General features: G+C 38.2%; 1 protein-coding gene across 1 annotated transcript in view; it reads right to left on the minus strand.

Moving 5' to 3' along the window:
• Window positions 1-25,422, minus strand: part of SEC63 (SEC63 homolog, protein translocation regulator) — a 63,735-nt gene that overhangs the window by 24,678 nt on the left and 13,635 nt on the right. Inside the window, exons 2-9 of the mRNA XM_037391356.1 lie at window positions 19,337-19,436; window positions 18,368-18,482; window positions 14,076-14,188; window positions 11,332-11,393; window positions 7,711-7,769; window positions 7,035-7,085; window positions 4,369-4,477; window positions 1,806-1,900 (exon numbers count right to left, since the gene is read on the minus strand). Coding sequence (XP_037247253.1) covers window positions 1,806-1,900; window positions 4,369-4,477; window positions 7,035-7,085; window positions 7,711-7,769; window positions 11,332-11,393; window positions 14,076-14,188; window positions 18,368-18,482; window positions 19,337-19,436 — 704 coding nt within the window. The remainder of the gene's footprint in view (window positions 1-1,805; window positions 1,901-4,368; window positions 4,478-7,034; window positions 7,086-7,710; window positions 7,770-11,331; window positions 11,394-14,075; window positions 14,189-18,367; window positions 18,483-19,336; window positions 19,437-25,422) is intronic.

The following is a 25,422-nucleotide window of genomic DNA, read 5'->3' on the forward strand; positions in this document are numbered from 1 at the left end:
ACACCAGATCAAGAGCAGCAACATTTTGGCAAGAAAACTTTATAAAAATTATCAATTCTTGGTTTATGATAAAACAGTGAAATAAAAATGGGAACAATGATCATGGCCCCAAAAGCAGGATACACTAACAAAGTATCAATACAGAAGGATGTTGCTAATAAAGAGACCTGTACTGCCATATACTTAGAAAAAAGAACACAGCAGATAACTGATTACTGGACTTTTAGAAATGGAACAAAATCCAAAAGCATAAAATGCAAGATCATGCACTTGCATGCTAACAAAAGTGCAGCTCAAATATGAGAGCTTGTTAGCTAGAAATCAGAGGTATATAAGACAAGAGAAATCCAGAAAACTGCAATCCCACACTAGTTGTATTAAATCACCGTATGAAACGGCTGTGGAAAACCATATGCTGAAAGATATTCCCTGCAGAAATTCAGGAATAGTTGTGCCACCGACTAAGGCACTGCTAAGACTTAATATGGAATACCGTAGAGAATTCCGAGCACAAAAATAAAATAAAAAAAATGTAAAATTTAGAAATATTTCAACTGGGAACAGTACCCCAATCCAGCACATAGCAGGATGAGGAAAGAGCCTTTTGGGAAAGAGGGGATTAAAAGACAGCAGCTTTTCTAGTTTAGCAAAATAAAGACAAAAATAGAACAAATAGGCTGTTGCTTCTGTCTATAAATGCATTAAGGATAAACACACCAAGAATCATTTAGACTCAAGAATAATGATGACAAAAAACATGGCTATAAACCGGTCACAAACAAGACTCCTTACTGTTAGAACAGCAAGTCCTAGAACAGCTTCTCAGTACAATATGGTTACAGAATGCTTGAGTGCCTTTTAAATAAAGAACGATTAAATGTAAAGGGCTTACACAATGCCACTGCTTGCAACAGCACAGGAGAAGAACTGATGATCAAGGTGATCTTTTCCAATCATGTGCTCCTACTGCCAAACCTCACCTAACCACAATTCCAGCTCCTTCTCTTAAAAGTCCACAAGATAAAGAATTTGTAAAAGAGACGATTAAGTATTCTCAGTGTATTTTCTTTATGTTTAGGACAAAGTACATTTATGACTTGAAAATTCAATTGTGTACATGCAAAGGTTAAATCTGTGAGACTACCACCCCCTCATTTTGTAAAATCTGAACATTTTCATTGGAGCATTTTGTATACTGCGCTTTAAACTTTTGAAAACCAAAGCATTCGTTTCTGATAAATAAGATGTCCTAAAGCTCTGCTAGCAGTAATTATTTGCCACAGTATGCATTATGGCATCTCTGTTGGGGACACTGAGTGGAAATGAAAATAAAAGGCAACCTGGGGGGGAACAGACATTCATGAAGGATTCTTTGTAATATTTAAAGACACTATTAATTCAGACATCAGATAATTTTATTTCATTATGAACATAATTAACCTGATCTGTGTTAATGATTTAAAAGAACTTTATCAAATGGCAATCACCTCTTTATATCAGTACTCAAAATGTGTTAAGGACTGACACTCTTAATTCCCTATTTAGTTTATCCCTCCACAAAAACCCAACCCAGCAGTCTATATACTAAACTGAATCCATTTAAGCTAAGCATTATCACCAATAAATGTCATCTTTTAAAAAAATTAAATCAATCTAGCTTCTAATTCCTACTTCTGAAGGGATACAGTTGCATCTCAACAAAATTAATGCCTTTAGAACTTGAATTCTGTCTGCTAGTCACCTAGAAGTGCCATCTCTTTCTTCCCTTGATGGGGTCAATTATTTATATTCTTGATATAACGAACCTGTGGTATCTGAATGTTGTCTGCTGGTCTACTCGTAGCATCTTTGTTGTACTGAGGATCAAATTCAGATGCCCCTGCTAAAACCATGATAAGCCCTGCAAAGATAATCAGAGGCAGACAGAAAACATCAGCAACATGCTAAGCCATGAGTGATTTCTTCAGAACCCTCAGCCATAAAACTTATTCCCACTCTTCCCCCAACCCCCATGAATATTCACGTTCTCTATTTAGTGTGTCAGCTACTACTGCCACAGGAGGCAAGAACCAATGCCTGGTACAAGACAAAAAATGATCACTCAAAGCTCCATTTTGCATGGCATCAAGTCCACCATTTGACTCAATGTCTTCACAAAAGCATCATTAGGCTTCTTTAGGACTGGTAGATGTCACTGCACAGCAGCTTGGCAACTACTGCATGCTCACAGAACCATTCCTCTCAGCAAATCATGTGCCTGCACCACCACCACAGCATGTGTACTGGAGGGGAAGGCAGGAAGGATAAAATTTCAAGTCAATTATCTGTTCAGTCAGCACTGAAAATTCACCAAAAAAAAATTTCTTTTAATTATTAAAAAAGTAAATACCCCTGCAAACAAATCCCATGAAGATGGACTGCTCTCTTCCTAACATGATTAGGAAAATCCATGCTACCTCAAAACATTCTGTTGTGTAATTAAGATTAAAGACCTACACAATAGGATATTTTAGCCCATTATGAGCTTTCTGCTGATGAACACAGACCCCTCAGCCACAGACAGTAAGAGAATGCTCACTCCATCATTTGCTCCAGTTAAAATCATTTTCAGCAATACTCAAGCTTCTTTCTTAAATTTCGAGTGAGTCCTCTTCTGAGCAAGTTAAAGTTATTTTGGCCTCCTCGCAGGGGTGAATTCCAACTACTAACAACTAGTCAAGTTCCCTGAGCATCAATTTTCATTTCTATTCCCATTCTCAATTATCTATTTACTTCCTGAGCAGAGCATATTGAAGAGTTCCAGACAACTACAACTTCTTTCCTATTATTTAAGATCAACAACTGTGGATCTTCAGGAAAGGGAAGTTTAAAAAAATCCGTTCATCCAGAACCCTAAATAAAACACCTAAAATAAGGCAAGTCATGCAGATTTTTCTCACCATTTCCCTAGCCTGGTTTGATTACATTTGCCCAGGCATAAACTGAGTTTTGGCACTGGTGCCTCACCACTGTGGGATTCACAACCAAGCAAAAGCCTTACTTGACCACTGTACAGTTTGTCTAAACCACCTCAGCTGCACAACAGACTTCAGTGGAAAAAAAACAACCTGCCTCTGACCCCAGGACTCCCTGAAAAGTGTTAAGACCTTAAATAAGGCCACTTAAACTTCGGGTTAACTTTTTAATCAGTCTGTAGGAGAGAAAAGGCAAGCTTCAAAGCTATGTTTCTCAGCAAGGTTCAACATGAAATAAACTACCGATGACAACAAGTTTGGAGAAAGAGACCAGAGTTTGCAGAGATCTCCCTAAACTTCTAAAGTAGTCTCACCTACTCTCCCACCCCTCCTTTCTCACCTACCTGTTTGGAGACAGGGAAAAGCATAACAGTACAAGGTGGAGAGCATAAACTGGTCTGAATTAATTCCACACACAAACCCATGTGTGCTGTGACTAGAAAGCTAACATATCTCCATATTCTTATCTCCTAGACCTCCTGGATTCCTTCTGTGAAGCATTTCTGTTCAGTAGGAAATAATGTATCAAGAGTGGGCTCCAGCAATGTTCCGGCAAATCTAAAGCAGAACAGTGCAATTCAAGGGAGTAAGAGAACACATTTATGAATCCTTTTCAGGGGTTTGGGAGGCTTTTTTATTCTGCTTTTCAATTGCTCACATTCAAGAGCACACATTCTAGTAAAATCTGATCTAGAACTAACTAGTACCATGCAAATTCTTCAGGCCCATGCTAGGCTCCAAACTGAAAGATCCAGTTCTGCACCAATACAATGTATTTACAGATTTCCGCAGAAAAAGTTTTTTTTAAATCCCTTAGAAGTGAGCAGACAAGAAAAATAAGTATATCAAAAACTATAAACGAGTAACAAAGTAACAGGAACTTGATAGGGAGCAAAATTTTTCAATGGAAATTTAACTATGACATAACAAGTAAGCATTTCTGGTTCTCTATTTCGTTCTTTGGTGATACAAAAAAATTTGTGACAGCCCCTAAGAAAATTCCCAAAGCCTATTTTGTTATGGTAACTGAAGAAAACACAGAGATAGAGGCTTCGCTCCTACTGGCCACACAGTGACTCAAGACTACGGGCTGATCAGCAAGTTTTTCCCAACTTACAAGATCTTTTAAAAAAAAAAATAAAAATGCACAGACAGACATAAACATACATCTATGTTACCCCCTCTCCCAAATACTTAAGTCTTCACCTGCAACAAAACGAAGTTTTTAAAAACACTCCAAAAGAATCAGAAACATTATTTTAACCTAACAAAGGCTTATAAAGCAGAAGCATTTTAACATCGGATCAACATTTCCAGATGAACAAATCAACATTTCAAGACGCCTTTTACTTACGTTTCATGTCCATGTTCCGTGTTTTATAGACAAAATATGTATATATTTGAGTTGTCCGAATGAGAATCTGATCTCCACTATATCGTATTGATCGGTACCACCAGGAACCCTGAAACATTTAACAAAAAACAAAATTATGTCAGCTACGATAAAGCATTGAAACATCTGGAAAACATCTGAAACACTGAAAAAGCTGGATCATCCCATATGTCTGTTCACAACCAGGTAACTCAGCCCAGCCATTTTACCTACGTTACAGTTAAATGAATTTCAGAAAGGTGGGATACAAAAATTTTTTACACAAATTTCAAAAGCATACCAATATATTTATCTGAGAGCATTTGATCTCTAGCTAGAGAACTCCCTGACATGCATGCACATACATATACACTGCTTAGTTTATTTTTGGTGGGGTTTTTAGTGAATCACTAAGCAGTAAATCCACCGAATTTACCACTTTCTACATACATAGTAACTCCTTACTGCGCAACTCAGCATTCAAATGAAATTCAGTTTAGAAAGAACAAGGCCAAACCAAGAACAAAGTGAGACATTTATTCCACTGTAAGAAAATTTGCAAAAAATAATTTAAGTTACCTAATCAGAAAATGCTTTTCAGAAGGGGAACCTGGCAGTGGTCCAGTACCCTTGCTGCAAATTTTCAAACCCCTATGCCTTCAGGTTGACAGAAAAAGTTTTCCAAACCTGGAGAAACACTCCAGTAATTCCCTCATTAACATTATACTAGTGACTTCAAATTATGAAACTCACTTTACTGTGATTGTACTCTATAACATATTTTTAGAAAAATGGTGTGCCGAGTTAGGAATTGCAGTCTGTTCATTAAACTCCTCCTTATAAGCAAAGCTCATTGACATGAGAAAAAACATCCAAGATACATCTCAATCTATTGTAAAGTTTATCACAAGTGAAAAGTAACAAGCAGTAGTAAATGATGTTTATCACTATTTAATTTAATAGCTAATAGTGGAAATTCCCCTACTACAGCAAGAACTTCAATTTACTTATTTGGGAAATACTCTAGGATTGGCTCCTCAATCTTTTTTTTTTTTTAAATAAATCAGGTTTGATTCTTCTATAAATAGATGAACCCTGACACAACATAGTACAAAACTTTTTTTTTACAGTTTTTGTGCAGAAAAATTTAACTATAATCCCATAGCTATCAAATTTTTGTCCAGTATATGTAATGGAAGAAAAATATAACTATAGCCAGTCTACATGAAAGACGCTGCTTAACCGCTTTTGTAGCTACAGATAGTCTCTCTTGCCTCATGTACAGAACATTATTTAGGTCAGTAGAGGTCTAGGAAGAACTACGTATCAGTATTTTCCTTTTCTGTTGATCTGGATTCGAAGGGTAGAACTAGCCTTACTTTATTTTAGATGCCTGTCTGGGAGATACAATGACTACACTGTAGTTAAATTCAGCTTCTTTATTGATTCATAAAAGAGAAACAGGCCCATTAAAGCCATGAATCATCTTGTATGTCTACTTTAGAATGAAATGATAAAATAACTTGCTCCATAAAAATGACTATTCCTCTTCACTGACTACAAAAGAAATTTACAGTGACAAGTCTGAATGTACTGAATGCAGAAGTCTACAACTGGTATAGGGGCAAGAAGAGGCAGATTATTCTCTCCTGTGCTCAGGACATCTCTTCGTAGCAACAGAAAGGATGTTTACTTTCACTCGAGCTATGATAAACCTGACATAAATCACTAAAAGTACATGTATACAAAAAAGCCTCAACAAACACCAACTGAAACCAAAAAGGAAAGACAGGAAAACTGTGTCGACACTGTACCCTGGATTTTAGACTTCTTATTCAAGAACTTGTTGAAATCACCACAACTAACCTTCTACACTAAATCTACAATTATGCAAAAAGACTCTCAAAGAGAAGGGATACTGCCTGGCTGAGCCTCTGCACAGAGAGATGCAAGCAAGTTGCCAAGATCCCAGGGCACTTTTTCAAACGAGAATCTTCTTCCTTTCCAAGAGCATGAAGGTTTCTGGGTGTCAATTTTCTGAGTCTTTCTTCACGCCATACCCCAAATGCACAATTGCTGGAAAAGTGACATTGTTCAGAAACTATACTACAAGGCAAACCCAAGCCCTGAAATATCACTCACCTAGCAACTGATTTCTCACACAAAGGGCAGACACCTCGTGGTGTACAGAAGATCAGTAAAAACTGAAGTTATGAAAACAAAGGCAGCCAGGAAAAACAACAACCTGTTCCACATGCAGTAATCATTCTAGTACCACCAGCTACAGACATTTCAGTCTTGGCTCTACATGAACACCACTGAATATACTCAAGTTCATCACATCATACTCATTTTCACGTGATGACTGACAGAAGGTACAAGACAAGTTATATAACCCAGCTACATTTATATATACATATACCTATTTATATATACAGCAGCTAAATTTTTTTGCCATAACAAAATAATAACACACCCACACTAAAAAAAAAAAAAACAAAAAAAAAAACACACACACACACCACAAAACAAAAAAGCTCAGTTGCTCACTCTCTCCCTGAAAGGCAAGAATGAGCAACTCTATGTCTAAGAGAGCTTTGCTTACAGCTTGGTTACAGAGGGTAGAATATGAATTGGATAATACTTACCACAACAACTGGAAGAATAACCATAAATGCTAATCCATATACAAGCAAAACCTGAAGAAAAAATATGAAACATACTGCATTAGATACTTCCGTTAATGTCATTCTTGTTTAATCTTTATTCTAAAATACAGTCAAGCAGCATTACCACAAGCCTACTATAATGTAAGCTTATTGCATAATATCTGTCATTATTTCTGAGGAACAACTTACAAGTAATATAAACAGTTGGCCAGGTTTAAATAAGGAGTATCAGTTTAGTGCAAGTAATCTTTTAAATCATCCATGCATTGACGTAGGTGGGTTGGCAGGTAACTGATGTAGTGGACAGAGATGACTACTGCATTAAAAGAAATCAAGCAGGTAACCCAAATACCTTGCAGAAACAAATGCTACAGAAAAAACATTACAGCATTTCTAGCTAATCAAATGGAACTACAGAAATGCAGCAAACAAACAGTTCTACATGTATTTCCCTGCAACAGCAAACACACACTTTGTAGCAGGGATGACCACAGTACAACTTCGTTATCCTGAAATATGCTTCAAAGATGTGCATTTGGACCCAAGTATTATTACCTATGTGCTTCGACTAAAATGCACAGTATTAACCAGAAACATTTCAAGGTGAATACTTGGAACTCCACCTTAAAATCTTGAGCTAAGTAAGTTGACTCACCAAAATTGAATTTTTCTGATCCACAATCCAAGCTGGCAAAGCTATACCGAAGCTTGTAGCTGTAGAACGAAATTAGAGGAAATTCACTATAAGATATTAAGGAATTGTTCTGAAGTCACATTAAGTCTAAAAACCAAAAAAAAACCAATCCTCATGTGTATCACTTCAACAAGCAAAATTCAAACAGATTTAGCAAAATCAAAAAACAAATTAGAAAGACACTCAAGCGTGCAATAAAATAACAAGACTTAAATGCAACATCTGAAATACGAAAGATTTTAGCTTAACATATTGCAATAAAATAGATATGCAAGATTTATTAATATGTAAGAAAAGAGAAAGGTTTCACAGATGGAATGATTTATGCGTTTTGCTTTGCAGGGTTTTCAGCAGTTTAAATACTTAGAGCTCAGTTAATACATGAGCTGCAAGAAAACTGTGCAAATGAATTCTATGGGAAAAGTTTTATTAGTTTGTAACTTCAGAAAAGTGTTCTAAGCTGTGTATTGTAAAAACAAAACTCTGCCAATTCAAATTCTTGTGTGATTGGCAAGAAAGAGAAAGGAACACTTTTCAATTCAAAAGGAGACAGGCTGCAGAAAATAGAAGACATGATTCTCTAACTATAACATTTACAGTACACAGACCCAAATACAGAATAGCATCAAACAGCTTGTCTGCAGACACTTTAGCAGTAATAAATTGAACTTCACAATTGCTACCTATTCCCACACTAAAAGTTCTAGGAAAACAAGAAAAAAAAAAAAACAAACCACTTTACAAATTTCTAGGGCCTGTTTAAAAAACAAACAAACAAACAAAACCAAAAAACATGCTTTCCTCAGTACTAGCACGTATCAGCGAGGAGTACTCCCTTAAATAAGGACAGGCTAGGATCTTCTATGTAGTTAGATACTACTGTCTATTAACAGATTGCGACAGACATCAATTCAGACAACCTACTGGTTATGCACAAGCCTAACATGACTTCTATGTAGTTAAGTTGGAAATTACTATTTGTGGAGACTCAAATTAAACATCTGACCAACTTAACCACACCTCAAGCTGAGGAGTTCAACAGAATAACACTCAGTAAATTAACCACAAGTCATAGGAAATGCCCTGCTCTGGAGAAGAGTCTGGAGACACTGCTGTCTGTGAATGGTTATGGATTTTTAGAAGAATCTACTAAAAGTGTGTGTCTTTTACTGGTGATACCAATTCCAGTTTCCCACAGTATTTTTGACCTTTAGGATTTTAGCTTCAAACTGTTCCAGGAACAGAAGTAGTTCAGTACAAAGCTCCTCTTCTTCTGTTCTGAGAGTCTCCTTGCCCCTATCCATGCTCGCTGAGCTGAAGCATCAGCAAATACAAGGGAAAATAGTCTACTAAAACTGCCTTACATTAATAAAAGTATATTTTTCTGCTCTCCAGGTCCCCTCACCTACTTTTTACTCTTCAAAAGATTTTGCACATTCAGTATTTTACTTCTAGTAAACAAGTCATGCCAAAGACAAGAATATCTTGCTTGCCTGCCTCTAACTTCCATGCTGCTTCGGTTGGGTGGACACAAATACTGCTTGCTGTTCCTTTGCGCTGGGCACAGAGGGTGGGATGGACCTCATGTAACTTGGTTTAGACATGTCTAACACCAGATGTGCTTCACCTTATCCCAGAATATACCTCTACAAGGGACTGTCTCCAGTCCTTAACTACACAGAACTGGAAAACTTAAGAGTGCATAGCTTGGATACAAATTTTACACTACTGGTATATAAATGAAAAGAAGATGAATTTCACTAAATTAGAAAGCTTCTCACACTTCAATGTGGAACAAGGTTACAGAAAAGAGGATGGGAGAAAGAAAATTCCAGGCTTCTGCCCACCATTCAGATGAACAATAAGAGACCTAGAAGCAAAGCAGGTAACTCCAGTTCCACTGTAGACTGAGTTCAAGTTTCAGAAGCGCAGGAGGCATCACACTTATAGTACGAAGTGCTACCCTACCAAAGGGTTCATTCATTTCACCCTCTGGGAAACCACAGTCCCTTAAGTTTGTGAAAGCAATCTGAGCCAACTACACAAGGATGTTCATGCCTTTAAAGTCTCAGCTTTTAGCTTTTCAAGTCACAGCTTCAGGTCCATTCAAGGACACAGACACACCGCCTAACTTGAAATCCTATGCCTTGGCAACACTAAGTTATTAGTTCACGGATGCAAAAAACAGTTTAGCGTCAGGAAAGGTCCTAAGCAAGCTATTTCTGCATATATACCAGACTAAAATTTACAGTACCATTTTGCTGATACTGTGATAGCATTTCTGAAGCAAGATGTTATTTTCATTTTGAAGCAAGAGGGAAAGATTCCTCCTACTTGAGTGGCTAGGAAACCAAGAGAAGCTAGGAACTGAAAGAAATTTCCTATGCTATAAAACACTGTGGTTAAGGAAAGCGAACCACCACTTTAGTGCATCAGAAATGCCTTTGTCAGGCTATGGTTTAGTTGGCATTGTTGGTTTTTTTTGAAGGGAGAGGGAAGATTGTTTCTTTGAAACACTAGTTCAGGGGCTGGGAGGGGGTCCCTTTTAAAATTTCCCATGTTGGATGGATCCAAGTCAGAAGAAGAATTTCCAGCACAGATTTCCCTCACATCATCCTGTAATTTCACAATTGGGTCACAAATCCCATTTATTACTCCCAAGCTGTCCTTAACTCATTCCACACAGATATGTAGTATAACTCAGTCCCACAAACTGCAAGGCATCAGCAAGCAGAGATCTATGGAAGCCTGTCCTAACAGATGGCAAGTTTCCTTTTTGCTTGTAATGAGTATTAGAAGCAGCTAGAAACACACAATATTCTTCCTCACAATTAGTCCACTTAAACAGTCACAAAGATATTTTACAAGCAACTCACCAACTGCAAACAGGAGGGAAAAATATCTATTGACTTTCAGTCTTAAAATTATTTCAGTTTGGATCATCTACTGTAAAACTTAAATACACCATCATCAGGATTATTTTCAGGTAGCTACCTGCCCAGGAACAATCTAGCAGCACAGGGATAACCACCAGGACTTCTCAAGATGAAGGTGGCATAGAGCTACGTTTAAATAGCACTGCTTCCAGCAAATGGAAGGCAGATGTGTATGTAGTATTTACGTAAATAGATACGTATCCTCACATACATCCCTTTGAAGTGTGTTTATTGCATTATGGCTAGTTGGTAATTTTTCAATATACATCTATATTATCTGATCATAAATACTAAGAAATGCTTAACATTGACCAGTTTCTGATGTGTATTATTCTATTTTTCACTTATACCTCCTTTTAACATTGGCAAGTCTCTCTACTGACTGAAGCTGACTAATTAAAAAAAAATACCCTTCCCTCTTTTCCCCCTGCCAATGAGAAGTTTGAGAAAAGTGAAAGCAAACTCTTTCCTGCCTTTCCCTCCCACCACCACCCCAGAATCAGTTTCACAAGCAAAGAATGTATTGGATGCATGGCTTCAAATCACAGGAAAAAGTTATTCTATATATATGAAGATCTCAGTGTTTCTTGAAAGATCTGATATTATGTACAGAAGTTACAGGACTTCCATCATTCGTAACTGTTACCTTGTGGTCCATCTGGATTACCAAATTCTTCCCAATTTTTTCGTGATTCTTCATCAGTTAAGCTAATTTCAAGAAGAGATATTAAGTTAATACAGAAGTAAAGACATTCCTCTAAAAATCATTAACATACAGAAACTTTAAAATGTGCCATTGGTACTATCCTTCAGAGACAGTTGGCAAGCTAAACCACTTCTGCTATTGTTTGTATGAAATCTGATATGAAACAATACTGCTATGTTCCTTCATGATACACAGGTGAATTCTTTTTGCACTCCGACAGCAAAAAAAAAAAAAAAAAAAATCAAGACACAGAGAGCGTGCCCTTGTACAGGAGGTGGAACAATCACATCTCCTTTTCATGAGAGTGACCGCGTACCCATCCAGCAAAGAGTACTTTCAAAATCTGTTGTACCGTAACCTGACATTGAAAGACAACAAAAGGTTGAAAATATCTTTTTTTTAGAAGGAAGGAGAATATGCAAGATGAGCTGATACAGCAGAAATTGTCCATATGGACTTTTAATTCTCTTATCCTAGACTTTTAGCCTTTGATGGCATGGTGTTTGGTTGGTTGGTTGTTTTTCCTGGAACTCCCTAGTTTCATATTTAAGAATAGAGAAAAAAATAAAGCCACCACCTCCTAAATCTTACAGTTGCTATGCCTGTTCTGTAATGACAGTTTCTTGGCAATAATATACCACCTCAAACAGACTCCCTATTACTAGAAGGCAGAATACTGCTTTAGGAAACAGAACAAGGCATTTACTATACAGATTTTGTCTCACACAAGAAACCCAGTGAATAAGACATCTCCTGATCATTTCCAAGTCTCACATTTGTTAACAAGCAGACTCACTGAATGGGTAGCTTTTACATTCTTTCAAGACAGCATGGCCAAGAAATTTCACCACTGTTTACTTCAAGATATGCATCTGTCACAGCCCTTGTACTAGCATATGAAGTATCAAATTGTATCACCAAGCATTTGAGCACTAGCTTGCAAAGCAAAGTAGTGAGCTGTTTCAGGAGTTCAGAAAGCAATACCAGAATATCCTATGGAAAAGACTCATAGTAATGCAGATGGTGTTTAAGCAGAAAGTATGATTTCAAAACCATTCAAGTGATCACGGCATTGGTTCTCCTCACCTCAGCCCAAAAAGGACTCTCAAGCAGTCAGCAAGGTCAATCACATAGACAATTGATTTAAAAGCAGAAATCACCAACTTGCTAGGTTCCTTGATGATGTGACTGACCCAATAAATTCCTACAATGGAAGAAAGCTCAGAGGGGATGGGCAAGGGCGATGCACCGGGAAGCTCAGACTGACCATAGTAACTCACCACAGCTGCTGCAAAGAAGCTGACACTGTCTCACCACAAAAGCGGACCAGAGGGTGATCTTTGTTTTAGATACACATCAACATGTGATTAGATCAACTAACTGATGCTCTAAATGTTTCCCTCGAGTGCACTGGGAAACTATGAATGTCTCCTCAAGCTTGCAAGACCAACATGGGGCAAGTGCATACCTGGCTCAGCCCAACACAGTAAAAAACTAGACAACTAGCGAAAGAATTTTGAAAGGAGCAGTGGGCTTGAGCTGGCTTCAGCCCACATGTCTTCCCAGCACCTGGGGACACCCAGCATTGTGTCACTGAGTGTATCAGAGAGACCAGCAACAGGAATTACATTGGTATTGTGACTGAACTGTGTATTGAAATTCCTGTATTTTGCAAAGCCTAACTTTGTTTGTGGTAAACATTTGTTAAATGTTTGTGGGTTTAGTATACTTTGTAGCACCCTGCTAAATCAGAAATTGAATGTAACATCAAATGTCTTCAGATAAACAAATTTGGTATTAAACTTTACAAGCTCCACATGTGGAATATCTAATAGAACCAGGTCAGAGACTATTGGACTCTGACAAATTATCATCTAGAGTAGAAAAGAATATAAAGGTGTATTAACATTCTGTGTATGAACAGAATTAGAAAACCTAAACCCTCATCTTTACTATGGAAAAACTCAATAAAAAGGGACATCCTTTACACCAAATTCTAATATTAGACATCAACTCTCAAAAAAAAAAAAAAAAAATCACATACACAAAACCAAAAAACACTATAAGCAGAGATAAGGCCAAAAAATACTCTGGAGGAAAAGAGGATTTGAGGATTCAGCTTTCAAAAACTACATAGGTAACATGACACAACCACCCAGTAAAAAATCAGGACTGCAAGGCAAGGCGAGTGCAAATGAAAGGCGTGCGGGGGAGCCAAGAGAAAACTGAGTCAGAACCAAACTGAAATATCTTTATCGCTATATGGGAACAGAGTTAAAATAGGATCTCTTACTCTTTGGTTTTATCACCAGGCAAAATGAACAGTGTGTTTATTTTCTAAACCATGCTTCACAATTGCTGCGACAGGGCTGACTGGTTAAAAACTGCAACACCCATTTTGTTCTCTATCATCTTGAAAGATTTAATACTGGAAACACTTTTCCTAGCTGACATAGAAGTTTAATACAAAAATCTAACAGTATTCTCACAGTTACTAAACAATTAAATTATCCTTCCTAACTTGTACAAAGCAAATATGCACTGAACTGAGACATGTTTTGACTTTTGTTACATATCTAAACACATTTTTCCTGGCTGCTTAAGTCATCCCTGCTATTACCTTAAAGGTTTCCTTCCCCATAATATCAAGTTCCCATTTTTTATAGACAAAAAAAGAAACTTACGCTGCATAGGCCTTAGCAATCCTCATGAACATAACTTCATCTCCTCCTTTATCTGGGTGGTATTTGAGCGATAGTGCACGGTACTGCTTCCTAATTTCCGATATACTTGCTCCCTTAAAAAGAAAATTTCTGAGTTTATTAATAAATTCTTAAATCAAATCCATTATTCTATATCTATATTCTAAACACGTTGTGAGATATTTCTCCGAATCATTCACTGAAGAATTATACTCTAATATATGATCATGAAACTACATATGTATTTCATGGAAACATCATTTTATTATTTTTCTAATAACATTTTTATAAACATTATATTTTTAAATCAAGTCAGAAGTCACAGTCTAACCAAAAGATATGAAGGTGACTGGGTTGGGTTTTTTTCCTGGATTACTTTGTTCATCCATCTATAGGAAAAAAAAAATAAGGTCTTCTTATCTGTTTCACAAATCTTATCTTTTCCTAAACATATGCATGAATACAAGGAATTCTCACTTGCAATATACTTCTATTTAAGTAAGAGTTCATAGATCAGGTATGATGGTTCACTTGTAGCTTGTAGGCAGAAATAAATCTGTCAGTCACCAGGAACAGTGGATTACCCTGCCACTTAAGAATACCTTTGACTAGAATTATCGTACCCATGAATTATTTCAAACTTCTTGAACAAAGGGAATACATTACCTCTACCTGAGAAAGAGACTGATTTTTATTCCACTACAGCACTTCATAGTAAATGCAGACAAAGTTTTTCTAGTACACTGTTAAGTTTCACAGAACCATTACCACTGGACTTTCCAACATTTTGTGACAGAGGCCTGGCATGCTGACCTTAACTGTGTAACAAACACAAAGAAGTTATTTAAAGATGATGGTACTGTTCCAATAAATTTAAACCAGAAATTAAACTAACCTGAGGCTTCATTTGCTGTTACTTTATCTGTCTTTATACAATGTGTCTATCATTTTCCAACACTATTTTTCAACAGCATGCCTGCCTCATTTAATGCATAGGATGAATTTACTCCATAATAAATTAGACTTCAAGCAAAAACAGCCATTTCAGATGAAGATCAATCTTGAAATGATCTATTTTCACACCCATCCCTTCATCCCCCTTGTAACATCTCTGACTAATTCAGCTTGTCCTTAGGACAACATACTCCATTCCTTTATCAACAGATGAAGAATGTCGGATGAGTAGCAGAAGCTAGAAAGTATGTGTGGAGGGGGGTGAGAGGGAAATTAGGTTGCTGGAGAGGAGATGGGTCTTCACGGCTCACATGAGTGCTGCCCATAAAAAGAAAAGATCCCCATTTTTTCTCTCTCTGCCACAGAGGGTGCATTGATCCCCAATAAGCTGATGACAAACTTTCTATTTATCATTAATTGCTTATTCCTCATTTTCAAAAGCCAGGCTACAGAGATTAGGCCTGACTTACACAAACACTTAGTACCCTAGGATAGTTGGTATCAGTCAGCGCTTTGCGTGAAACACAAAGCTCCCCTGTATTAACTACTTGCACAAAAAGAATTAAGGCCCCAGTTGTCTGTCTTTATTATTTTGAAATTATTTTTTAACTAATTATTTTTTAAAAATAAATATTATCTGTACTTTGTTTTGAACTTCATCTTTATGCCTTGGATCACACCTCTGAAATGGCAGTAAGGATACTTAATAAATCAGTAGTAACATCAAAGTGCCTTATGTATTAGTGAATTTAAGTGATGGGCTCCAAAAAAAAGCTATTCTGTTGACGCAGAAGGCTTGGACACAACTTATACAACCAATGTGATCAAGTTAGTGCCGCTTTATTAAGGGATACACAGTAGTTTATACTCTACAGGTGCTATTAATAGACCCACACCAATTTATACCCCCAGCTAAAAATACAGCTGCTACACAGGCTTTGTTATGTAAAAGGCGAGAGGTTAAAACTACTCGTTCACATGCTTCCACCTCCCTTATGATTGGTCCCGGTGTGGTGCCCACACGCTGCTCCCCCCTTGTGCAGGCATCCTGGTTTTTCTCATCTTTCTGTCCAACTCTCTTATCTCTCTGTGAATACACAGTTTCTTTGTCTCCCTTGGCCTTGCATATGACCTTCACAACACCTGCAGCTTGTTAGAGCTGCAGCCTGTTATTACAACGAAGTTATTTGGTCTGGATTGCTCATAATATGCCCGTTTTCTTCCAGCCACTCCACACTATTCTATGTTCAAAATAAAGTGCTGATACTATATATAAAATAAAGGTGCATGTACATTATCTGGACTTTGTGTTGTGATTCTCCTTTGCAGAAAAAAGCCTCTTGTTGTAAGTTGATATGCTAACATAAGATAAAAAAATTATCTTGGCCACAGTCTGAATGCAAGGAAGCAAATGAATTATTGTGTACCAAGTCTTTCAAGTGTTTGCACCTGCGACTTCTTTTCTTTTAGTTTGGATTTTTGTTTTTTGAACAGCAACAATTCCATTATCTTGCAACACTTCCAACATCTGTATCACTTCAACATCAGCAGGGCTGGAAACAATGCTAAAGGTTCCACTTTGATGGTAACAGAAGAAAGCTGTTAACTTTCATGTAGTCTGAACTACAAGTTTTCCAAGGGGATTGAGCAGACATCATCTGATAGCACAGAAATACGTAAAACAAACACAATCTGAAACATTGGACTACTTCAAGCCCTACTTCAACTTATCTATCTTCACACCCATCTCTTCTTCCTCCTTGTAACATCTCTGGCTTTAATTCAGCTTATCTTTGTGACATATATGCTCCATCCCTCTATCAGTTCTTGAAGCATTTCAGTATTGGTTTCTTTGAGTGCTTATACAAGTTTTCATTAATAAACATTAAGTTACAATTCACTACATACATACTTTTTTCCTCTCAGAGTTGTTACTCATAGAAATTTGCCAAAGATGACAAAAGACAATCCTCTGATGACCTAATCCCTAGCCTGATTTGTTTAAACAAAGTTAACCCAGATATATGAACATTTAAACTGCACGGTTACAACAGATACCATTCAGTATAAAAACTTAGCCTGCTCCTGTGCATCAGTGAGAGAACACAAGTCAGCAATTAAGCATTAACAGAGGAACTGAGCAGAGGTTGAATTTAAACAACTTTCCTCCACACATGACAGGCAGATCTCGTTCTACCTGTCTGGCTAGAAATAGGCTAGACTCATCTGCTACAATGGCTTTCCTAGGGTAGTAAAGCAGTACTAGTGATGCCTATTTTTATGCTGACAAGCCACATCACTAATGGCAGCAGATATGTTTGTTAATGTTCATATACATATTAAGCTCTCCCACACTATCAAAATATGTCAGGTTTAATCAAAACAAGTACATTCAAAGTTCCTCCATATTCTTGTGCTGAGATGTTTCCACAGTGTACTACTTCAGACTGGAGAGTAAAACATACCTCAGACTTCAGAACTGAAAAGATGACTCTACTGTTATTCAGAAGAGGAGCTTTGTAACAGGAAATAATTAACATAAGCAGGATTTGCTCAAGGTATTGTGATTAAGAGACGAGTTTGATGAGGCTAAGTAAGAGTTTAGGGGATGTCCGAAGGTCTATGTGTCACCTTGGAATATATAACTTATGTTTATTTATATTGAAGGTCTGATTCAAAATGAAGTACTGCATCTGTTTTCTAGATAAACACTACATTGGTTTTTTTCCAATTTAATAAACCAATTGGCTGGTATCACTATTTAGAATTTGTTGTTTGCATTCACAGATACAACAGATTCAAGGTAACCTTTATTACATCAAAATGTGCATCACCAACACCCTTTAGTGAAATCTTTCATTTTAGAAGAGAAATACTCCTGTACAACTGTAAATCAAATTAATCTACACTCTTGTTTATACAGTTCATTCAGCAGCATCCCTAAAAATCACTATGGAGAAAGTTTTCACAGGGCAAAGCAGAATGACTTTTTTGTTTTCCTGTACCAAGCAAGGAAAACAACAGAACAAGATTCAAAACAGGAAAAAAAAAACACAAAACCCACCTCACTATATTAAGTCAGTCATTAGAATTTTGAAGGAGTTAGATATGAAAGTTACAAATTAGTACAGATATAGGCAAAGAATATCTAACAACTGACTTTGCAATATGCAGCAGCAACTTTCAGGTGCCAAAAAAAGAACAAAAACACATTCACTAAAGTTAAGTGATTTTGTTTAAAAAAAAAAAAGTCTTAAATTTGACCTCTAGGCACAGAATATAGTTATACTAGTAGACTCATGAAAGATGCTATTACTTACAGGATCCAAATGTAAAACCTCATAAGGGTTGTATTCTTGATACTCTCGGTCTGTTTTGGAAACTTTGTATGCAAGAAACAAAAATAATGCCCAGCCAGCAAGGAGGACTATTTTCCTGTTTGGAAGAAAGAATTTTTTTAATGGATAAATCCACTAGCTCTAGTATAATTCTACAAGTAACATAAGAAGCCATTTGATACCAGTCTTCAAGCAACAATATTAAAATAACGAGAAATATTAAAGAGATTCTGAAGCAGGTATTCCAGTTATAATACCACTTTTGACACAGATGAGACAGCTGCTCTGACTTCTATTTATCTTCTCGCCTTTTTTTATTATAATAACAGCAAGCTACTATCAACGAAGACTTTTTCCATTCTTTAACTGTCTGTCTGCAGCAGGTATACAATAGTATTTCCTATTTTTAAAGGATGACTTTAACCTGATCCTAGACCAAGTAATGTTAAAAAACCAACAAGCTGGAACAGATGCTAACAGACAGCAAACCATTTTGAGGGTGGGAGTAATAAATAAAGAACTAAAGGATATAAACCATCACTTTGAACATACAAATTATTACTCATATCTGAATGTATGTTTACATATTAAATATTTAAAATCAAAAGACATCACTAGCATCACTAATTTCAATGAGGGAAGATTCGTTTTTTGAACATATAAATGCATTGTTTACTTATTTATTAGTGCTCAGGTTCACTGGTTTTATTTAACAGATATTTTCTAAAGGACAAACAGCATCCATCTTGATTTCAATCCCTACTAGATAATAATGATTAAAATGTTAATTATTCAAATACAGCAGATCGCAAATGTCTCTTCTGTGACACAAAAGCCATTATCATATAACTAATTCCAGCTGCTTTGTTTACAAAAAAATAATGTATTTTTATAAAAATAAAAATGTAGGAATTGCTTTAATGGAAAGTCACACATGTGAAACATACTTACTTTACCGTAGGAATTATGTTTTGTTGTGGCTTTAACAGTCGCAAACGATACCACAAGCATCTTCCATACACATTTCTTATATTCTTTAATCGAATTTGCTCTATGAAAGAGAAAGATTGTGATTAACAATTTGACAAAAAGCAGAACGACAAACATGCTCACTTCATCCCAGAATGGATGCAAGGTCAGTTGGAGGACTAACAAAAGGTCCAGCAATACTGGAGGAAACAATAGGGTTTATCCATTTAAGTGACACTGTACATCCATAAACACAAGAAGTTGGTCAGATTATTCTCCACTACCTAAAAGGAATCCATTCTATTTTCCACATGTCACATAGCAATCATCACCTGAACACAGCCTTTGCCTGGCTAATGTGAACCTGTAAATTTTACTTCTGCCATTTTATATACAACTTCAACAAGTCTCCCGTTTCAGTATGTCAGCTACGGTGTGCAGGAAAAACAACCAAAAACCACCCAACCCACAGGCAAAGCAGTGTCTGTATACAACTAAAGAATACAGCCAGAGCAACAGCTGCTCCCTCAACTGAAAACACGATGCATTTTTCTCCCCTTTACAACAACTGTTTTGTTAGTGCCTTCATTTAGGTTTTTTCCCATTGAAGGGGGAAAGGAAGGAAGAATAAGATAACAGCTATTTGAAAGTCATGTAGCTCAGTAATATGGGCTGATGGCAAGAAAGCATAAACATTAGTGACAAACTGGCCAACAAGTTTTCCTCCCACACCCTTTCAGGACAGGACGGGGCTGCAAGGAAATTGTATTTATACTGTCAACATCAGTATGACAAGGCATAGAAGCTCTGTCTGTTAAGATAGTTTTAATTGTATTTCAGAGTTAATCAAGACCAACTTAGTCTTGGTCAAATAAGTCTTTTATTCTCAGAAAAGTATGGTGGAAAGCAAATAGATCGTACAGAATCTCTGTAAGCACCAGAATTGTATGTTATAAAGTGACTTCAGTCCTGTTTATCTTTTAAGTAACTTGTCTATGCATAGACTACACACTCTGACCTGTAGCGCTTCTGTATTGGTTTTCCATGGCAAGGTTTTGGTAGCAGGGGGCTGCAGGGGTGGCTCCTGTGAGAAGCTGCTAGAAGCTTCCCCCATGTATGACAGGGCCAATGACAGCTGGCTCTGAGATGGACCCACCGCTGGCCGAGGCCGAGCCCATCAGCAGCAGTCATAGCACCTCTGGGATGGTGTATTTAAGAAGGGGAGGGGGAAAACCTGTGCAACAGCAACTGCAGCCAGAGCGAGGGGTGAGAATGTGTGAGAGAAACAACCCAGCAGACACTGAGGTCAGTGAAGGAGGAGGCACCAGAGCAGAGATGCCCCTGCAGCCTGTGGTGAAGCCCACGGTGAGGCAGGCTGGGCCCCTGCAGCCCCTGGAGGGTAACGCTGGAGCAGATACCCACCTGCAGCCTGTGGAGGACCCCAGAGCAGGTGGATGCCCCAAGGAGGCTGTGACCCTGCAGGAAGCCTGTGCTGGAGCAGGCTTCTGGCAGGAGCTGTGGGGAGAGAGGAGCCCAGGCTGGAGCAGGTTTGCTGGCAGGAGCTGTGACTCCGCAAGGGACCCACGCTGGAGCAGTGTGTGCCTGAAGGACAGCACCCTGTGGAAGGGACCCACGCTGGAGCAGTATGTGTGCCTGAAGGACAGCACCCTGTGGAAGGGACCCACGCTGGAGCAGTGTGTGCCTGAAGGACAGCACCCTGTGGAAGGGACCCACGCTGGAGCAGTGTGTGAAGAACTGCAGCCCATGGGAAGGACTCACATTGGAGCAGTTCATGGAGAACTGTCTCCTGTGGGACAGACCCCACACTGAGTAGGGGCAGAGTGTGAGGAGCCTCCCCCTGAGGGGGAAGTAGCAGCAAAGACAAGGTATGAGGGACTAACTGCAACCCCCGTTCCCCATCCCCCTGTGCCACGTGGGGGGAGGAGGCAGAGAATCCAGGAGTGAAGCTGAGCCTGGGAAGAAGGTGTGTTAAGATTTGGGTTTATTTCTCATTATCCTACTCTTACTTGAATGATAATAAATTAAACTAATTTCCCCAAGTCAAGTCTGTTTTGCCCATGCCGGTAACTGGCAAGTGACCTATCCCCCTGTCCTTGCCTCACCCCAGGAGCCTTTCGTTGTATTTTCTCTCCCCTGTCCAGTTTGAGGAGGGGAGTAATAGAATGGCTCTGGTGGGCACCTGGCATCCAGCCAGGGTCAACCCACAACTTCTGAAGTCTGGAGGTCACTATACTTACCTTATCTGCAAAAGAATAAGACCACTTGGCCCTTTTCAGACTAAAGCTGAAAGAATTAAAGAGAAAAAACTTCATCCTGTCTCAATGCATTTAGATATTGCTGGTAAACAAAGTGACTAAATTTGCCAATTTAAAAGACAACTGTGAATTATCTAAATGGAGGAATATATTAACAACTTTGATCCCAAGCACGTCAGTCACATCCTAAAAAATCTTACATCTCAACTTTGTAGTTATAACAATCTGATGCCCTCATCTTAACTAAAACAGCAGTTATGATACACAGAAATGTTTTTCTTTGGCAGTTTTCGAAAAGGTGGTTGTGGAAGACAGTGATGACCTCTGTTTAGTTATTCTGATAGGATATGGTGCTTGGTGATCTACTTGAATTTCTAAGCATGCATGCAGTTCAGGTGAAACATCCAGAACTTCAATTTGCAGTCACCAAACTATCTGAGGCTAGAGAAAACGTGACCATAAATGCCAATACTGCACACCAGATCAACCACAAGTTGAGATGTAACCACAGAACCATATTTTAAACCCTGGCTGATTTGGCTGGAGTGGAACAGAGATGACACCTGGCCACCCACAAACTAGTAAAGTAGACAAATATTAAAGCTTGCAGATACAAGGTACCAGAACAGGAAAAAGTGTATCAGCTTATTCTGAACTACCTAATTCTACAAAGTATATCCTCCCCAAAACTCAAAATAATATTAATCAGCTTGATGAGATTCCTTGAGAAAATTACATTAGTAGTCCCACCACCCCCAAAGAAGGAGAGAGTGAGTATAAAGGATTGAATTATCCTCCCTTGCATCCTATCCAACTCTTGCAAGGCTTCAAAATAAGCTTCCAAATCTGTCTTGCAGTTTTGTGCAACAGATAAGCCACACACATACTTTGCAGTTCTCCTGATCTACAAAGATTGTTCACATACTTAAGTACTAAACATGAAGCATTCTAAACAAAAAAGATGCAACTAATATTTGGTTAAGCAACTGCCCACTTATTTTCACTTGTGTAAGGCTTTAAAAAGCACTACGAAGAAAACATTTAATGACAATGAAAACAGGGCTAAAATGCAACACTGACTCCCTACCGGCAGAATGCAAATTAATTTGGCATTTTCCCTTCACAATCTTTTTTTTCTTTCAAGACAAAAATTGTGGGAGATCTCTATTGGTTCAGAACTGGATCCACACAACTAGAAGTGAGCTAACTGATATTTAAAATTAAACTACTATTTTTAATGCAGAACTAAGAGACATTACCAGCACATAAAATTGGCATTTCAAAAAAAGCTGATGGCATTAAAAACTAGACAGACAATTAAGTAATGAGGACTAAAAAGCTCTGCTACAGAAACAGAGAGGAAAACGTTCTGGGGGTTTTAGTTGCCTGTCTGTTGACCGTTTATAAGCCATAGCATGATGCCTGATATTTGAACAAACCAGGCATCAATTTGAACAAACAAGCCTCATAGAAGACCCATGTGCTTATATTAAGCATCAATCACTCATTCCAAATATTGTTGATAAATTCAGTTATGCAGTACTGAAGCAAGATGAACTGCTCAGTTCAACCACACTGATCCAGATCAGCTACCTGATCCAACTTGTATCACAGCCCCACAGACATTTCTGCAGCACAACCAAGGGGCAGTGCTGTTTGGTTAACTATCTTAACTGACTACGCTGCCTGCAGAAAGAAGTACCTAAAACCAACATGAAAACAGATTACCAGTGCTCTTTGGACAAACAGAAGATGACCAGGAGAACTTCGTTTACTTAATCCTGTAAAACTAAGCCTAACAGGATATGACTCCTTTTAGTGTTTTTGCTAGGAAGTTTTTATCAAGCTGCTGTGCCTCTATTTAAAAATCTGTGCCACTCTGTCTGAGACACAAAACCCCAGTTCTCAAACCTGCCTACTGTCCAGCCTGGCAAGTACCAGATGACTATCTCCTTTCCCCTCTCTGCATCCTCCCTGCAAGAATATGCTAACACCCTTCACCTTACCATGCCAAAAATCTTCCAGAAGGCCCTGAGGGGAAGGCACCCCTGGAGAAAAGAAACATAGTTGTGCAAGGTAAACTAAAAAGTTGGCATATGGTCAAAAAAAACTGACCATGGGGAAAAACGAGGCTAGAAACTAAAAGTGGTTTCTAATAACCAGAGACCTGAGGTTTCGCAACAGACTTCCAGTAACAGCTGCAGGAGTCACATTTTGCGAACAGTGTGACAGCAGTACCAAGAAATAAAAAAGTAAACCTGGAGGCAAGTGGTGTGCGCAAAAATTACACCCTTTGGATAGGTAAACAGTACCACCTAAGTCAGTCAAAGAGTCCCTGGAAGAGCTATGCTGCACATGGGGACCTCTTCAGACAAATACCGAACTAAAACATGAAGCTAAGCAGCCATCACTTTTTTTTTTTTTTCTCCACACTCATCGGAACAACTCTGGATCAAATCTAATTACAGTTGATTAAACCATATCAAAGCAAAAGCACCTCATTAATTTCTTTACTATCTTGGGATGGCAATAGTCTCATTTGATTAACAACCCCAAAAGGAAACAGGGCACTAAGATGAATGATTGTTTATAGTTATCTGTCTGGAACATAAAGAGAGAATCAAATCCTTCCCAAATTGAGGCTAAAGTCCAGACTATTCAAATTATTCAGCGTTATCCTGAGGCACTTCCTCTGTCACATGTCATCATTAACGCATATTAACTTGTGGAATTCAAAAACGGGCAGCTACTTGGGAGAAAGGCGGAATATAGACAGCATCACTCCCAGCTTAGGCAGAAAGCCACTGGCAAAACATCACCCTGAGTAAGAAAGCTGTATTCCTGCTGTATCCAGGAAAAACAGGCTTCCTGTTTATTTACAGACAATGTATGTAATTGCACAAAAAAAAAAATTATCTTGTTAGGAAGACATTGGTTGCATGGGGGAAAAGGGGGGGGGAAGACTAGCAAGAGCCAGAATACCAGATAATTACTGTGCTTAACAAAAGCAGCAATGTATTCCTAATGAGCAAGTTGTGGATAAATCATGTACTTTTTTCCTTTGCCTTCCTCTCCCAAGGAGTTTCCTTTCACACAAGTGCATTGCCATGTCACAGAACTGGCACACGGTCCCTGCAGTATCTTGCAGACCTCAAGCACACAGGAGTAAACACATTACAATGCTGCTAAGGGTAAAGCTTTGCAGTGAAATCGGAACTGTACCTTCTTTGCACTTCAGCTCTGGCATCCTTGCTTTGTCAGAGAAAGAGGTTCTGAAAAGCAGGTAGCAGGCAAGAGTTCTCTGTTTCTTCTCACTCCAGATTGTGGTTCCCCATTAAAGCATAACAGCACTTCAGACACTGTCCTTTGATACGGGATTACAGGGAGACAAGGGGCAGGGTCGGAATGCTTTTCTTCTAGCCAAGAGCTTCTCATTTAATGGGTAAAACCCTTAAAGTTTTTAAAATAGGTATTAAAGAGTCTTGAAAAGCAGAGGCGTCATGCATCCCTTGGCTTTAGAATTAACCTCTCCAACAATATTCCACCCATCAAGGTATCGCTAAAGCACCCCTCTCACAAGAGGACTGTAGACTGCCAGTTCATTTCTGTAAATCATCCGGGGAAGTCCCATGCTTTCTCCATTTCCTCCCAAACTGTTCTAGATTCATCCAAAGTTCTTGACATTCACAAGCAATTTTTCATCAGTACAACACTCACTTTCAGAGGGTTCACATGTGCCTGTTACAGTATCATAACAAATGTATGTGAACATCCAGCCAAAGCTAAATCTTA

Source organism: Falco rusticolus, chromosome 6, assembly GCF_015220075.1.
Source record: "Falco rusticolus isolate bFalRus1 chromosome 6, bFalRus1.pri, whole genome shotgun sequence".
In the NCBI taxonomy this organism is placed as follows: Eukaryota; Metazoa; Chordata; class Aves; order Falconiformes; family Falconidae; genus Falco; species Falco rusticolus.